We start from the raw sequence: 16,925 nt of genomic DNA, 5'->3' as shown, positions 1-16,925 counted from the left end.
GTCGAAAATAGGGCGTCGTGGGTGGCGGTGATGGCTGTGTCGTAGTGTTTGACGGTGTCAGCAGCATCGAAGTGGCGGGAGGTGGATGACAAACAGCTTCCACGTAGGTTAATCGTCGCGGCACCGCCTGCCAGTCAGGCGATGGAAAGGCCTGTCAAACTTCCTCCCAAACAATATCAGCGACAGGCCACCGCTGGTGCCATAGGAGAAGTCCCGAGCTGCCAAATAACTTCACACAGAGATGTGCCGCAGTTCTCAGGTAGAATTGAAGCACTCACCGGTGAGTTCTTGCGATCATATTGGCGGTACCGTTGCTTTAGTGCCCGTTCAATAGTGGTAGCCTGCTTGGTAAATTCGGTCACTGTCGTCAGTAGATTCCTCGCGAGTCCGGCAAACAGTTCCTCCTTCACTTTGCTCAGGCAATAGCACAACTTCTTTTCTTCGGCCACCTCAGGGTCTGCTCTGGGGAAAAGGTGGGCCTTATATTCTGCAAACATGGCAACACTCTCGTTTGGTTTTTGAATACGGGATTCAAGAAGGCATTGTACATTGTCTTTTCTGTCGCTACTAGTGAATGTGTCCAACAGCTGGGTGCGGAAGGCATCCCATGTGGTCAAACTCCTCTCCCGGTTCACAAACCACGTCTGGGCACTGTCTTGAAGAGCAAAATTGACATCAGCCAGCTTTTGCTGGGAGCCCCAGTCATTGTAACTGGCAACACACTCGAATTGGTCCAACCAATCTTGGGCATCTTCAAAAGTGTCACCATGGAAACTTTCTAGGATCTTAGGATTCTGCAGCATCTCCTGCGATGGAGTTAGTGCAAAGTAGGTAGACGCGTTCCTGCAAGGTCCTGCAAAGGGTTGAACTCTGGCGTCAGGCCTAGCAGGCAGCGACTGTACCGGTGAACAGGAGTTTGGACGAACGAAGGTGATTCCGCATTCAATGTATGGCTCCGCGAAGGGGTGCCAAGCAGGAGGCAATCCTACCCAGCATCTCCACCAATGTCACTGCCCAGTAGGAGACAGGAAAGCTGGTGCAGAGGACGTACAAAAGCACTTTCTCAGAGCAGTCAATGTGACGTCATTGTCGTCTCTGTTTTCCTACCAGCGTGCTACTTCAGCGTTGTTTTCATCGCCTGGCACATACTCGCGGCGACCATATAGAATGTGGCAATATGGTCTTCTTGTTAGAAGTTCAGAGTATACTACTAGCGCGAGAACAAAGTGGACGAGAAGCGTGTCTTCTAGAATGCGATTGTACAACGTACAGGTTTCTACAAAAGTGACAGTAACTGCTAAAAAAATTTGATGCATCGGCTTTTGTGCCTTTAGAAATATTCAGGGAAGACTCCCATATATATATATATTCACAGCACACGCACCGTGATGGACGAGCCAGGCTAGCGCTAAGGTTGAATTTCACAACACAATTTCTATTCCAGGTTCAGTAATCACACAGATCATTTGCAGCTTCGTTCAGGAGCAGACACGGGCTTTCGGGTTGGTGCTTGTTGTTGTGTTTAGTGCAAGAATATGGCTAGGAGCAGGCACCACATATGTGCAATCCCGAGCAATGTACACGCATCATTTATCCGGAAGTTGACACTGAACACGGGTAGCGCAACGATCTTGTTGGGCTGACATGATGAGCCGCAGCCAAATTCCGAATACTGCATATTGTTAGATATGGAGCTGTTTCCTGCGATTACTTCGAGTTCCCCAAACCACTTCGAATCGCAGCACAGCTAATTGAGGAATGCCGAAGCAGGAAAGCACATTCCAGAGGAGCGGCCGAGCAAACAAGTTTAAGGCAACAAGTTCACGTGCCAACAAGTTCGTGCGCCGCCGGGATTAGCAGGTGGGCCTCCGACAATGGAGCATGAGCAGCCCTCCCCTTCTCCTCGTTCGAAGTGCATTGCCAGTCTGCGAGGCAAGACCACAGAGAGCCGCCAGGTGTGACACCGCGACACGGGCGCCTACCATTGGCTGAAAGTGGCGTCATCGGAGCGGACTCTCCCATTGGTCAAACATGACGTGACTTACAGTGCTCGAAGGGTTTATAAGAAGCCTTCCAGAGAGACCTGAGCATTCTGGGATATGCCCTGATTCCCTGATTCACCTCTCTCGAACTTCTTGCCGCGGGCCGCAGCGTCCGAGTTGCTGCCGGCCCGTAATGACTGTACGACTGTTAATTGACGCTCACCTCTCTGTAAATAATGTAGAATAAATCCCTCCCAAGTTTGGTTTTCATCCCGGAGTCCGTCCTTCAACCCCTACAATATGTGGCAAGGGTAGCTATAGGAACTTGTTGATAGGTCATCTTGTAGATTATTGTAGCGCAGGTAGAACGAAAGGGTCATAGAAGGAAGATGAGATAACACAGAGTGCTGAACCAGCTGCGAACAGCTGTTTACGTGCGCCGTGTCTCATCGGACTGAATTTCAGAAACTGCCGTTGCGCACTCCAAAACAAATCTTAACTTCAACACATTGTTAAATTACAAAACATGCATATTATTTGCTCCTAATAAAGAAACGGCAACAATATTATACACATTTTATTCATTACAGTAAAAAAATTATGCAGTGTGTGCCACAAAACCTGGCACTAAGCAACCCCGGCCGTCGCACCAGTCGCATTGTTGAAATCGCAGTCATGTGAAATGAGCTCTGTGAAAATCGCATTGCGATGCATGTGACTGCACCGATTTCCGTCATTAGATTTTCGTCATTTTTTTTCTCTAAATTGTTTACTTTTTTTTTTGTAATTACCGTATTTACTTGAATCTAACGCACACTTTTTTCCAATAAAACGGGTCCAAAAATTGCGTGCGCGTTAAAATAGAGTACGACCCTAAATCTGCGTTACCATATCGCTATCAGCATTTCAAGATGGCCACCTCATATGCGCTTCAAGCCTAGCTGCCATAGCTTCCTCCATGTGTTGCACCATCCGTCTTCTCGTTTTCTGCATTTTCGCTGTCAGCATGGACATGCTAACTGCAAAGACTTCATTACGATGCCGTAATTCAAAGGAAAGTGATCACGTGTGCAGAGACGGAAATTGGGCCGCATCACGGTATATTGGAGTTCTTGAAACTTGTGTGCGGGACTGACGCAAACAGGCGATGCGTTTTACTACAGCGGCTGCTACGTATGTCGCTGTCACGCGGAGCCTCTCTTGAAAACGATCTGCTACGGAGACAGTGTCTACGCATCTAGGCGTACCGCGCTGTGCTCTCGTCGCTTAGTTCGCGTTGAAGCGAGAGGCCGCACAAAGGTCAATTCGCTCCATGATTCGCTTGCTCCTGCTGCCGCTGATAGAGTTTCTGTGGTGATTGCGCGAGACGTGTTCATGTTTGCTTGTGCGCACGTGACACCATACTTGTTAATTTAGTAAGTGAATGTTTAAAAGTTTACATGGCCTATAAAACAATATCCTTACTTTTCTTATAGCTGTCTACTAATTTGCTGACGCAATCTCTGCTTCGCCTTTCAAGCGAAACTGCAACTTTTTTTATTTATCGCAACTTTAGTGTATTTTGGGAGTAAATCTTTGTTTTTCCGAATGAGAGAAAGTTTTATTTCTGTGTGAAAGAATGAGGTGCACGGTACTGTTAAGGACTTTTCTATTTTGAGGTCATGGCAAACGGGTGTGCATTACAATCGAGGGCGTTCTTCTGTTCCTTTTTTTGGTCAATTAAATTGAGTAAATACGGTAGATTTTATGCTGCTAGCTCTAGTCATTGTCTGTGTGAAAGTATAAACGTTATAACGAGAAGCTTTCTAACCAGATCTGCCGAATCTATTATCCGCTATTGACAATAGAGCATCTGCCCCTTTCGAAAGGGCATCGTGTACCCTTGAGCTCAATCTCTCCGTAAATGAAACTTCTGATTAACGGAATGTATTTCCCTGGTTCCTTAAGGTTCCGTTCATTCAGAGTATGTAATAAAGCTGTGCAAGATCAGCGAAATATCCTGCAAGACTTCCTAAAGAATGAGGATGGAAAGCTCAGCTCTTGTGGTGTCTGCCCCTCTGTCATTCTTGTGTTTTTGACGCTGTACCTATTACTGCGGACTTCGTAAGAGGCTGCGAAATCCTACTGGAATTCCTTTCCTGCATGAAGGTCATCCAAGTGTTTACCTGCCGTGGTGGCATAGCATCTATGGTGTTGCGCTGCAAAGCACAAGTTTACGGGATCAAATCCCATCCACGACAGCCACATTTCGATGGGGGCAAAATGCAAAAACACCTGTGTCTTTGCCATTGGGGGCACATTATAGATCCCCTGGCGATCAAAATAATCCAAAGTCCCCCACTACGGTGTGCCTCATAATCAAATTGCGGTTTTAGTTTGTAAAACCCCAGAATTCAATTCCAATTGAGGTGTTCAAGCATGGACCTTGTTCTTGTGCAGGAATGAACCTGGACATGAACAGCGTGACATCGCAAGACCTGTCATCTACTTGGGCTGCAGCACTTCCAGGATTTCTGCACCGTCGAGGTGCTGTTGCAGGGCCAACTGCAATTCCACCAGTTCGCCGTTACTCATCCACTTCTGGTAAGTTCTGCAAAATAAATAATAGTGACGCTAAACTACCACATTTACTCGTGTAAATCCTGCACCCACATAAAAGTGCTAAAATTTTGAAAAAAAAAAAGTTTCATTAAGCTCCATTCGCATTTTGGCATGCTTGTGAATTTCCACGCCACCACTAGATGGCACTAGCTGTCTTGCCAGCAGTGGCATTACCATCACCATATCCCGCACTTAGTACCATTCCTACCAAACCACCACTTTGGTTGCCGACAAAGCGGCGCAGTGATGAAACGGCATGGCGGAGTGATGTGGTAGTCGGCGGGTGCAGTGAGCACCAAGCTGTTGCAAGAAGTTCACCTTTTAATTCTTTGTACCACAAGACCAGATTGGTGACTGGGCATGAAATCACATGCATGGTCTGGACTTACGGCCATGTGCATGAAGGGAAAAAGAAGCCGACTACCAAGTTCATGTGGACTGGACAAAATACTGTAAGCTTGCGTGTGGGCATAAAGCCAGTAAAGCTGTAAACTGATTTTATGCAGGAGAGCTCAGACTGGCAGTTAATCACAGAGTCAAGATTACACGTGCAGTACCTGTACTTCACGATGACCAGCGATGCGTGTATGGCTGCACGATGAGCGAACGCGAAATGCAGCCTTTGCTTCTGCCATCACGAAATTTCAAGTACAGTTTATTTTAGTGGAGCACAACACCGAGGAAAAGCCTAAGGGAATTTTCTGCTGTGCTGGCTTTTAAAAAAAATGAACCATTTTACTGTCACAATTACTTTTTTTCGGGCTGCCCGTTTATTTGGAGATTTTTGTGGCATTGACCACCAGACAGATAATTTTTGAAATTTTGCTCTTGTATTTCTGGGTCACAGCAACGTCAGAGACAGCTCTGAATGGCTGCCAGTACAATTATTAGATGCTTTGGCACTCGTACTATGACTGCAGATGGCGTGCGTGCATCTATAATAAAAGGGGCTCTGAACCACCGTTTATCAAAGTTGAGAAATGCATTTGAAATTAAATTAGACTATTTCAGAAATACTTTGCTGCAGAAAGTTCTTCAATGCGTTGAGCAGAAGCGGAGTTACCGGCAGTCAAACATACCATTCGCAGTGTTTGCATTCCTTCTTCAATGATTCGTGCTGTGAGGGCTATGGCAAAGTGGGTTGCAAGTGGGAGTAGTATGGCTGCAAAGTCTTCCGCACAGCACAGTTACGGATGAAAACGTGGGTAGCAGAGGTGGTATAGGAGAAATGTATGGAGACCTTGCTTCTTGTGAACGTGTAGGCATAGGGCATATCTGGCTGAAGAAAGCTTGCAGTTTGGCAACGTAGTCGGCAGGTGATGGCATAGGTGTTCTGGTGGTCACGGTACAGAAATCGCATGGAAGGCATAGGTAAGTTTCGCAGACTAGCTCAGCACAGGAGTAACCTAAGTCGCTCTTGAGTGCAGCTCTGATGCCAAGTGAGACAAGAGGCAAATGTGGAACACACTTCTCCAGCAATTCATGCGCCATAAAGGAGGGCTTGAGATGCCGGTGAAAGATGTCGCACAACTGCTCACCACCTACAGTCATTCCGAGAAGTTCGAGTAGCTCATTGAAAAGTGCCGAGTCGAACTGCTGACCGCAATCGGTGACTATTGTGGATGGGCAGCCAAAATTTCCAACCCATGTAGATATGGAAGCTGCTGTAACAGTGGGCGTTAAGATGTCAGATATGGATGAACCTGCTGATCACCGTGTGTAGCTGTCGACGCATGTCAGTATGTGTCAGTAACCTTTCGAAGGTGCAACAGGGCTGACGAGGTTGAGGTGCATCGTGTCAAAATGAGCATCTGGTGGAAGAAAAGATTTGTCAGGCGGATCAGGGTGACGCTGGATCTTGGAGCACTGACACGACAAACATTAGCAAACCCATTTGCGAACTTGTGCGCTTAGCTGAGGTCAGACAAAACGACTAGAAAGAAGCTTCTATGTTGTACGTATTTCAAGATGTGAGAAGTTGTGCATAATTTCGAATAAACGTCTGCGAAGGAAGGCTGGAACGTATGGTCGCGGTGTGCCGGTAGTAGTGTCACACACAACTGATGTACCATCTGGAGTCAAAACGATGTCCTACGATTTCAGGGAGGTTGATGAATTCCGGAAGGTACAAATTTCAGTTTCGTCATGCTGTTAACTGGCGAGTAAGTCCACATCGATGGTGAAAGGTTCTGGTGTCAATGTGGAAATGGCATTGACGCAACTCAGAATGTTGGCTGGAATGTGCCCTTGATATGACGGAACATTGTTGTACTGTCTGGTCTTATCCGCTTAATGTCTCATACGGATTCTATTTGGACCCAAGACATTAAACATATGTGCAAGTTGGCGGAGTGCTTGAAGTCTTCACTTGTGCCGCGGGTCGGCCCAGTATTGCACTATCTACGAGATCAGCCCACGGTTTTTGCATATGCAGAACAAAAATGCACGGAACCCTAGCCATAGACAGCTTCGCTGTAAAAGACTGAACAGTGTGGTGATGCCTGTCTTGGGAATGGCTTCTGCAGCGACTGGTAGTTGATGATAAGTACGAACGAGATCAAGCTTAGAAAAGATTGTGCCACTGTGCAACGCTGTCGTGAAGTCCTGAATGTTTGGGAGAGATTAGCGAGCAGGAACTGCAGTGTTGTTTAGCACCCAGTATTCGCTGCATGGGTGCCAGTCTCCAGTCTTCTTAGGCACCTTGTGAAGTGGCAATACCCAATTACTGGAGGAAGGACAGATGATGCCAAGTTGCAGCGTATGTTCGAACTCTGCGTGAGCGATATTGAAATGCTGGGTTCAGAAATAGACTGGTGGGCTGCAGGTGGCAATGTGATGGCACACGTCATGTTGAACCGATTGCGTCCAGTCCAGCAGGTGGGTCAAAGTGGGAAACTTGCCTAGAAGCTCGGTGAATGGTTCATCCAACATGGCAGAAATAGGCGCGATTGGCAATGTGCTTGTTGCTGGTACACCTGGAATGGACAGCTGGGTGATGGAGTCGATGAGATGGCGTTGTCGGACGTCGACAAAGAGTCCGTAGTTGTGCAAGAAGTCTGTTCCAGTGAGTACACGACAGATGTCTGCAACCAGGAAAATTCAGTGGAATGCTGGTGCCATTGACAGCTTGCAAAAACAGCACAGGTGTCGCTTTTTGGTTAGGGTGTTGGGCGGGAATAATGCTTACGTCAGCTCCTGTGTCGACTAAGAACTGTTGTTTCGTAACTTTGTCCATCACGTAGAAAAGGCAACTTGTGTGTTTGGCTGGACCGCTCGTCGCTGTTAGAGGTTGGCCGGCCTGCTTCCCTGCCAAGTGCAGGGACGCCAACTGTGGTGAGTGTCGTTTCCAAAATGGCGGGGGGTGCGAGGTGTTGTAGGTGATGTTTCATGGTGGGTGCCTGTGCATCTTGATTTGCTGGAACTGTGGCTGCATCGGCGACGAGATGACGTGTGGCAGTGTTCTGCTGCACAAATGTTGCGTTTCAGGCACTCATACAAGGAGTCGGGCAGAGATTGCACTGCCAAAGAGCACGGGAGGGTTTGCAAGACAGTTGTATTGTCACCTGGAGACTATGTCATTGCTGCGATGGTTGGGGTGACCACTACCATGAATTTGTCAGCCAATACGGTATTGTCCGGTAAGATCCATGGTAGAAGCAGTCGACAGGACTAGCTGCATGCCAGGACCGTGCACAGCTGCAAAATTTGCCGGAGATGTTCACAGCAGAGTGTTTTTCACCAAGACGGAGGTGTGGTTCAGGGCACCTTTAAAGAGACACTAAAGGCAAATATTAAGTCAAGCTAAAATGATAGATTAATGCTCGAGAACATCTGAGGCATCATATTGCAAACAGAGCTTTAGTCATAGAGAAATTGAGGCAAATGCAGGACATGATTTGAGACTCCCCCTGGACAATCAATTACTAGCCCGATAACATAGGCACTCCTCAATATAATTTTTTCACTAGTGCTCAACTACTTGTAATAATAAGATCATTGCATTATAAGATGGAAGAAGATGCTATTTGTAGAGTTCTATTTGATATTGAGAAAAAAGAGCTCACTGATACTACCCTTGACAACGACGTCGGCGGTTGAAATCCTTCGTTTTTGCTTGGCTCTGTGTTGCCTGTGTTTTCGTGTTTCGGTAGTTTTGTTATCGCGTAGTGCAGCGCTCCTTTTGTTGGCTCGTGAAAATTGCACAAACTGCAAGTAGCAGAGAATGTCAAGTCCATGTAAAGTTGGGCAATGCCCGAACAGTCTACGTCACTTGACCAAGAGCAGCTACACTGGTAAATGCAGGGCTCTGCCTTGGCTTGGTTTGTTCATGGCCGCACGTTTGCGTTTTGCACAAGAAACTGTAGCGGCATCTTTTGGGTGCCATTTTACTGACGGCAGTAAAGGGCGGTGATGGCTTATGAAATGTCAACACTCCCCGGTTGGGGAGTGGTGAAACCAGCCCCAGGAAACCTTCAGGAAACCAGCCACCATGTAATCTATATTAGAATTTTGCCTCACACGATCGCCTAACGCATGTTTCGATCTGAAGTGAGCTGAGTTAGGTCTGAAAACAGAAGTGGCGCTAGCGTCCAAGCAAAGCGCTGGGGTCCACATTACTGGACCCCACTGCATCATAGGAAATCGCATGGGAATGTGAGGAACAAATGCTTCCTGCCTATTTATTTATTTATTTATTTATTTGTATAGCCTTATATAATCCTTATTCTTGTGTTTACTGCTGTGCATAATGACGCCTTGGCGGTGTGCTTTCAGAACTGCGTCGTCGCCATCCATGACTGCATCGATAACGGTCTCTTCAGCAACGGTTGCACTTTGACTCAATTGGCCGCATACTTTTGGAACTGTGCGATTGTTCTTTGTGATTGTGTCAATAGCGACCGTAGTTTCGTCCGCAGAAGTTGTGGCAAACGGTATATATAGTTTCGTTCTGAAACTGTGCGTGTTGGTCACTGGCTTTCAAAACTGCATGGTAAGCATATCGTGCCAATAGCGATTATGGTTTTCTCTGCAGCGGTTGTGGCAAACAGTAGATTCGCATTGACTCAGTGGGCATTGGTCGTATACTTTTGGAACTGTGTGATCGTCCTCCATGATTGTGTCAATAGTGACCATAGTTTCGTCCGCAGAAGTTGCGGCAAATGGTATATATAGTTTCGTTTGAATCAGTGCACGTTGGTCTTAGGCTTTCAGAACTGCATGGTCAGCATATCGTGCCGATAGAGATTATGGTTTTGTCTGCAGCAGTTGTGGAAAAGAGTAATTTCGTTTTGACTCGTGCGTTGGCCGCATGCTTCCAGAACTGTGTGGTCACCATCCGTGATCGTGTCAATAGCGACCGTGGTTTCGTCCACAGTGGTTGTGGCAAGCAGTAGTTTTGTTTTGACTCAGTGCAATGCGCACGCAATGTCAAGCACGACAGATGCTGTCGAGGATGAAGAGCTACTATACCGTGCTCACTGGCGAAAAATTAATTGGGATGTGCGTGCAGAACTGAAGCGCATGTTTGCATGAAGGCACAGGTCTTGCACCACTGCCGAACTCGAGAAGTAATTACGAGGCCTTCGCCGTTGCGAGTGCTAATGAATCACGTGGGGCGTAGTGCCATTGGAAGCATACTGCACGCTATTAGCAGGCAATAAGCCAAATGCACTGCCGTCCTGTGCGGCGCGATGTGAGCATCATGTTTCGCTCCGGCATCGCCCACCTGCTTGATTTAGTTTCGGTTTCCCGTTGCCATCTCTCGGGCCGCCGGAGCCCCAACAGCACTACGCACGCACGTCAGGGTCTAGTGGCGCAACGATTCGTGCGACGCTTCGCATTACGTAGATGTCAACTACTGTTGAGTCTGCCAAATTCTTAGTTAATTTGGATTGTACATTTTCCCAGTTATTTCACTTTTGCTCGCATCTTTGCAAAATAGTACGAACGAGGTTCCACTGTATAAAAATTTTATAAGCAGGATTATTTTTAGTGGAACGACTGAGAGAGAGTAACTTATAATTAAAATAATCGTGATCTTTCTTGTGTGATGCCTATCTTTGGCACATAAAATGATAGTAGTTTGTACAGTATTCGTCTGCTCATGCAGAAAGGAAAAGAAGACATCCTGTTGATTGTGATGATTTAGTACGATTGCATTTGTGATCCTACACACTCGGCAATACTGCAAGGTTTGTCAAAATAACCTAACCAGTCCATTGCTGCATGCATCGAAACCAACTAAAGTTTGTTGATGACCCGCCATGGTTGCTTTGTGGCTATGGTGTTGGGCTGCTAAGCAGGAGGTCACGGAATCGGATCCCGGCCACCGCGGCCACATTTTGACGGCGGTGAAATGCAAAAACACCTGTGTACTTAGATTTAAGTGCATGTTAAAGAACCCCAGGTGGTCCAAATTTCCGGAGTCCCCCACTACTGCGTGCCTCATACTCAGATGGTGGTTTTGGCACGTAAAACCTCATACTTTAATTTTTTTTAAGTTTCATGATGTAAAATGATAACAAGTTTTAAGTATTAATTGCTTGTTCTGTGATAATAGAGATTCTTTTATCTAACTAAATTAAACGTTTCGTGCTTTGAAAATCTCTACATAAGTCACTTATTTAAATTGCTATTTCAATGCTTGGTTGGCAGGAGACTTGCAAAATGAACATATTTGCAGGCTTCTTCTCTTGAACAGCACCATTTGTAAAGGTAGATTATGGGTTCAAGAAAGTCTTGCTATGTAAGATGCACACCCTTTAAGATGTCATATTATTTGGCATTAGTGCACAGAAGCAATCATGAATTCACCATTATTTGTTTCAGAATGAACACAAGCATTGTGTACAGAGTGCCTATGCCATTGATGTAAAGACACGTGCTGCTTGCACAATAGCTGGTTCCATCCATGTTCATTTATCATGCATACTATCTCCATAGACAACTACATATATCACTGTAATAATTTTATTCCATATATCATTTTACGCTTCTATGATACGGATTGATTTTAGGCCACTTTACAGCCATGCTACATCCCACCATCGCCACTCGCAAATCAGCGCTTAACCCAACATTATAAGTCATGGCGCTCTTTGGCCACACCTGGCCCTTGCGCCACTAAACAACACACATTCATTCATTCACAGAATGTGTTGGATGTTTATTCTGTCAAGTTTCTTATTCACTGGATAAGTCAAACAGAAGCACTAGGTGCATGGACTTGGAAAGCTTAATTTACTGTGCAATGCCATTCGCTGCAATGTCTACAGCCTGTTGAATCTTGTTTCTTCTCCTGATGCAGATGTGAGCCGGCAGCTGTCGTTGAGTGTGCGACGCCAGTCTCTTGACTCACAGATGAGCTACCAGGTGGCAGCGGAGCAGCAGTGGCTTGCAGCACAACGAGCTATTGCACGCCATCAACGCCGGAAGACACGACGTGAGCGTGAACGACTCTTGCACATGGCAGCTCTGCACCGACCCTCGCCTTTTCCACACTCGGCACCCATCAGGCGTGGCAGCGACTCGTCAATGCAAAGCCTGGTGGCCGCAGCAACGTCGTCGCTTCAACGTGGCCTGCACGGCGCATCGACTATTTCCAAACCAGCGTCAGTGGCTCGGGCCACAAGCACCGGAGACCTAAACCCTGGCAGTGTGCTCTCCCAAAACCATTTGTCTCTGCTGAGGCCATCTGTCATCACACAGAGGCGCAGTGAGCTACTAATCAACCCACCATTCACCCATGGCATGTCTGAATCAGGGTCTACACGCATGTCTATGCGGAATAGTATCACTGCACCATCTAACACTGCGGAAAGCATCAACTCAACTGTGGCAACAAATGGGACTTCTGCCACAGCTCAGACAAGCCAACCCAACCCAGCAGCTCCTCAAATGCCTGGCATTCTTCCGGGCTACCCTGCTCTGGCTGCAGCCAATCCTTACGCCGCCTACTTGAGCTATCTGAATGGCCTCCGCTTGCCGGGACACCCTCCACCCGAAGCCACCCTGCCACCTTTTGGCTATCCCGCGCCATTTGGCTACCCAGGCTTTCCTTTCTACCCTCCCAGTCTCTACCCGTATGGTCAGGGTTTTGCATCGTACCCCGAACTGGATCCTGCACATGTGCCGCTCATTCCATTGCATCCGATGCCAGACAGTTCCAGCGAGACTGGCTTCATACCAATCATAACATCAGATTCGGACTTCACGGATGCTGGCATACGCAGTCCTCACATGCTGTCAGCCCAGCGTGCAGTGGAAGAGCGTGAGAGAGTGCTTGCAGCAGCAGCAATGGCTTCACCATCACGACCTCAGACACACCAGGAGACGCAGACTGAACGGAAACAGGAGACTCTCCTGACACCAACTCCCTTGAGGAAGGCACAGAGTGACAGGCCAGCTGCCATGCAACAACAGCCAGAGACAATCGAGATGCGGGAAATCAAGTCTGGCCAGTCAAGGTGGTCCAACGCATCGGTGCTGTCCAAGGCGAGAGTATCCAAATCTCCGCCTGGACAACAGCCAAAGCTCTCATCACAGGCGTCAAAGACTAACACGCCGTTGCACAGGTTCAGTTCTGTGTCACCACCTGTGACTCAGTCGCCGTCTGCATTGTCACCTCTGGTCCAGAAGCAGAGAGAGAGTGTGTCACCAAGATGTTGTGAAGACTACCAAGCCGTTGCCCTCCATGACCCTTGTGGTAGCAACAATACTCAACACAGCAACCTTAACACTCAAGTGTCATGGCCTCCCTGCCATCAGCAGGTACATCAAGGGCTCCAGCATTGTTCGTGTCCACTGTACGGTCCTGAGGTGCTGTTGCACGCTCCATCACATGCATCATCATACCTGCACGGGTCCAACAGTGGCTACCAGCAAGGAGCTCTATGCATGGACCAGTACTGTACCGGACTAGCATCCGGAAGCACTGAGCCCAACACTTTGGACTCAACCACATCGGGCCACTCAAATTCAGATGGGCCACACAGCTGTCACACATACCTCTTTGCGCCTGTGGAAAGCAACGGTGCAGAAGACGAGCCGCAGAGCTTCAGTGGAAATGGCTGTACAACACAATGTCCAGAACAGTGTCACACAGCTGTTGCACAACCACAGGAGCAGTTCACCAGTGACCACCTTGCAACACCACCGCCTTTTCAGCATCCTCCTTTCAGTGGATGTTGTGAGGGTCCATCTTCATCACAACAGCAGAATCTCGGCCCGCAGGGACTGACAGAGCCAGGGTTTGTGTCTAGGTGACTTTTCGATTGTGCCAGACTCTGCCTGCCCATATTTTGTTGCATCTTCACAGATTTATCATGTCTTCGTTCCTGCCTGCTCAAGAAGGAAAACAGTTGTCAGTGTTGTGCAGCTTCAAGAACAGTGGCTGCCATGTGGTTACCAGACACACGTTGATTGTTGTGTAGTTATAAATTTACTGAGACATTGGTGGCTTTACATACTGCGCCGTCTGTTGAACACCATAAAATATACCCGACAAAGAGTTGCAGTGCAGTTTAATTTTTGTTACAGTGACTTGCATTTTTACTCAAACAGCTTGAGAAAATAAGTATACAGTAAAACCCTGGTACTACGAACACCACATTAACAAACTTTTCAGAAATCCCCTGCTGACTTCTTATAGTTTCAATGTAAAAATGTTTCAATACTACGAACTTCAGAATACCGAACTTTTCAGAATAACAATCATTATTCAGTTTTCCTGTAATGTTAACAATGCCTCAGAACTACGAACTAATATTTCTAAATTTGGGCATTCTTAGATTTCTGTGTATCCTTCACGGCAGCAGAAACAGTAGGCTAGCGGATGACAAGGCGCAGAGAGAACATAGCAGTGCATAGGTTCAGAAAACCTGAGACGGTGCCCGAGAAAAAAAGAATGTGGGCAAGCGGAGGTGACAACACATCAGGTTTTGCGAGCGCTTGCTCTGCCCAGAAAAGTGTCGCCTAGCAACACAGGCGCGTCTTTTCCTTCTTTCACCCTTCTTTCTGCACACGCCTTTTTCACGCTTCTTTCTGCGGCCGTACTAGGTATGCGGGTGGTGAAATGTGACCTCCGTACCCGCGGGGGTGCCACACGGTCGCACTTTGCACTTTCTAGATCTCATTTACGCGCTTGTGCTTTGACATAGTTCAGATGTTTGGGGCACCTAGAGCGAGACAGTTGCAGTGTCCACGAAATGTAAAAAACAAACAAAATGCAAGAAACATTGCACATTAGAAATGACACAGAGCTGCCTTTTTGTCTGTAGTTTTCTCAGCGTCGGCATCTGTTTTGCACGCATCATTCTTATTATGTGTTGCTTTAGTGGTGCGTGGCAGCGGAATCTATGGAAAATAACAGCGGGCGCCAATAGCCAACAGCGACATATTCATGGATAGCTTATATGGTGACCAGTTATGAACTGGTGGGTTGATGGGTGGAATGGTTAATTTTGGGGCTTTCACTATAACGATCTACCAGAATAACGGAACACTCTACTGCAGTCCCCTGAAGTTCGTTATGTATCGAGATTTCACTGTATTGTGCTGACCGTTGCTTAATTGTAGCTTAATCTCGCAGCATTTTTTGGTCCAGGTTCAATTGAACACTTGCATTTGTTATCATTGTTTATGGAGCTTGTCCGGATACTTACCGTATTTACACCATTGTAAGTCCTTTCTTTCTTTTTAATTTGAAAATCTTAAGTGGGGGGGTCATCTTACACACCAAACCAAAACATGGCACTGCCAATGAAGTGAGACCAACGAGGTGTCAGGGGAGCTACGACGTAATTACAATTTTATGTTTGCTCTGTGGCCCTACCCATTGTTTTCACTATTCCGTGTGTTTGATTTTCAGAATCGTTTTTCAACATTTTTTTTATTTTTCAGTGCACACAACACTCATGGGGGGGGGGGGGCGTCTATAGTTGATGGAAGTGCCGCTGTTCCATTCACGGCGGCACCCCCAGAACGGCAGCGCTTGCAGGGAGTATTGATAGTTCATGGAAGAGCAGACACCGCTCACGTGTTTCTCTTTTGCTGTAACTCTTAGTGCTCTTAGTTTAATGCATTTGACTCGACTGCCGGCCACGTGCTACTTCCATGCTTCCTCAGTCGTCCTGAGTGCTCTAGGCCCACTAAACATTCGGCGCTCGTTCACAGCACTGTTCAAGAGGGCTGCCATCCTTTACGCAGAAGAAACAAATCACTGCACAGCGGGCCGCAAGTTCGATGTTTCTGAATGGGTGTTGTGAGAGGCAGCTGCAGTGAAGTAAAATTTTCACCTGTGACAGCATGCGAAGAATTTCTCGTGGGCTGAAGTGGGGATGTTTTCCAGAGCTGTAGACCAAGCTTGCGGCGTACGTCGCTGAAATGCGTGATCGGTCATTGCCAATTAACTGCGACATGGTCATGAAACAAGCCCAGATCTTTGCCTTTTAAGGACCTGCTCTGCCGTGAGTACAAGTGGCTGGCGGGAAAAGACCACAAACTTGCGCCAACCGGACCTGTCAAAAGAGCCTCCCTGACGGCTGCGTGTGGTTGGGTCTATTCGGCATGGACTGCTTTTCCAAAAGACGTCGTGGTGCGGTCATTTGCCAAATGTAAAATTTCGCTCGACAACGACGCGCTGTGGGACCATAGCAGCGATGACGATGGCAGCACTAGTGAGGACGATGGCACAAGTGAAGACAAGTAGTCCAGTGACCATGCCAGCTACGAATAAATTCTCATTGTGGAAGGCACCCTCAGGTATGCTCTTCTTTTTTCCCTCTTCTTTTTTCCCCCATCACATGCTACACGGGGGGGGTCGACTTACATTCGAGTCAATTAAATCGTGTGAGTACGGTAGTTGCCAGCTAATGATGAAACCCATCCAGGCTTCAATAAAATTCAGGAAGTTAAAGGCCTACTGCAATGAAATTCTGAACCACATAAAAAGCCTTGTTTCAGATAATTTAGGCACACAGTAGGCTCTCTGTAAAATCCTATGCTTGAAATATGAGTGAGAGCTTCACAAAACGCTTGCAAAATCAATGTTTCTCATTCCAAAACTGAAAAAGAAAACGCTGCGATTACCTGTCGCCGGAAGTGGCATACTGTAGGGAACCAGCGCCCGGGTCGTCTGCTTTCCTGGATTGTATACCGTTTCTGTGTATCAGCGAAGAGGTCCAACATGTCTGCTAGCCACAGAGTTAGCATACTTCGCTAGTTGCATTGTGCGCTGTGCCAATGCTGTTGCATGCCTGTGATGTTCTTTTAATGCGAAATTTCTCTGTGTCAAGCCAGTTTACTCTATTTGGTTGTCTACATTCAACAGCAGAGCCTCGATGC

General features: G+C 47.1%; 1 protein-coding gene across 1 annotated transcript in view; it reads left to right on the top strand.

Annotated features, from left to right (window-relative positions):
• smo (smoothened, frizzled class receptor) overlaps positions 1 to 14,391 on the top strand; it is a 129,191-nt gene extending 114,800 nt beyond the window's left edge. The window contains exons 11-12 of the mRNA XM_065432057.2: positions 4,422 to 4,565; positions 11,890 to 14,391. Coding sequence (XP_065288129.1) covers positions 4,422 to 4,565; positions 11,890 to 13,847 — 2,102 coding nt within the window. The 3' untranslated portion in view covers positions 13,848 to 14,391. The remainder of the gene's footprint in view (positions 1 to 4,421; positions 4,566 to 11,889) is intronic.
• The last annotated feature ends 2,534 nt before the right edge of the window (positions 14,392 to 16,925 follow it).

Source organism: Dermacentor albipictus, chromosome 3, assembly GCF_038994185.2.
Source record: "Dermacentor albipictus isolate Rhodes 1998 colony chromosome 3, USDA_Dalb.pri_finalv2, whole genome shotgun sequence".
Taxonomy (NCBI): Eukaryota; Metazoa; Arthropoda; class Arachnida; order Ixodida; family Ixodidae; genus Dermacentor; species Dermacentor albipictus.
This window is presented reverse-complemented; position numbering and strand designations above follow the sequence as displayed.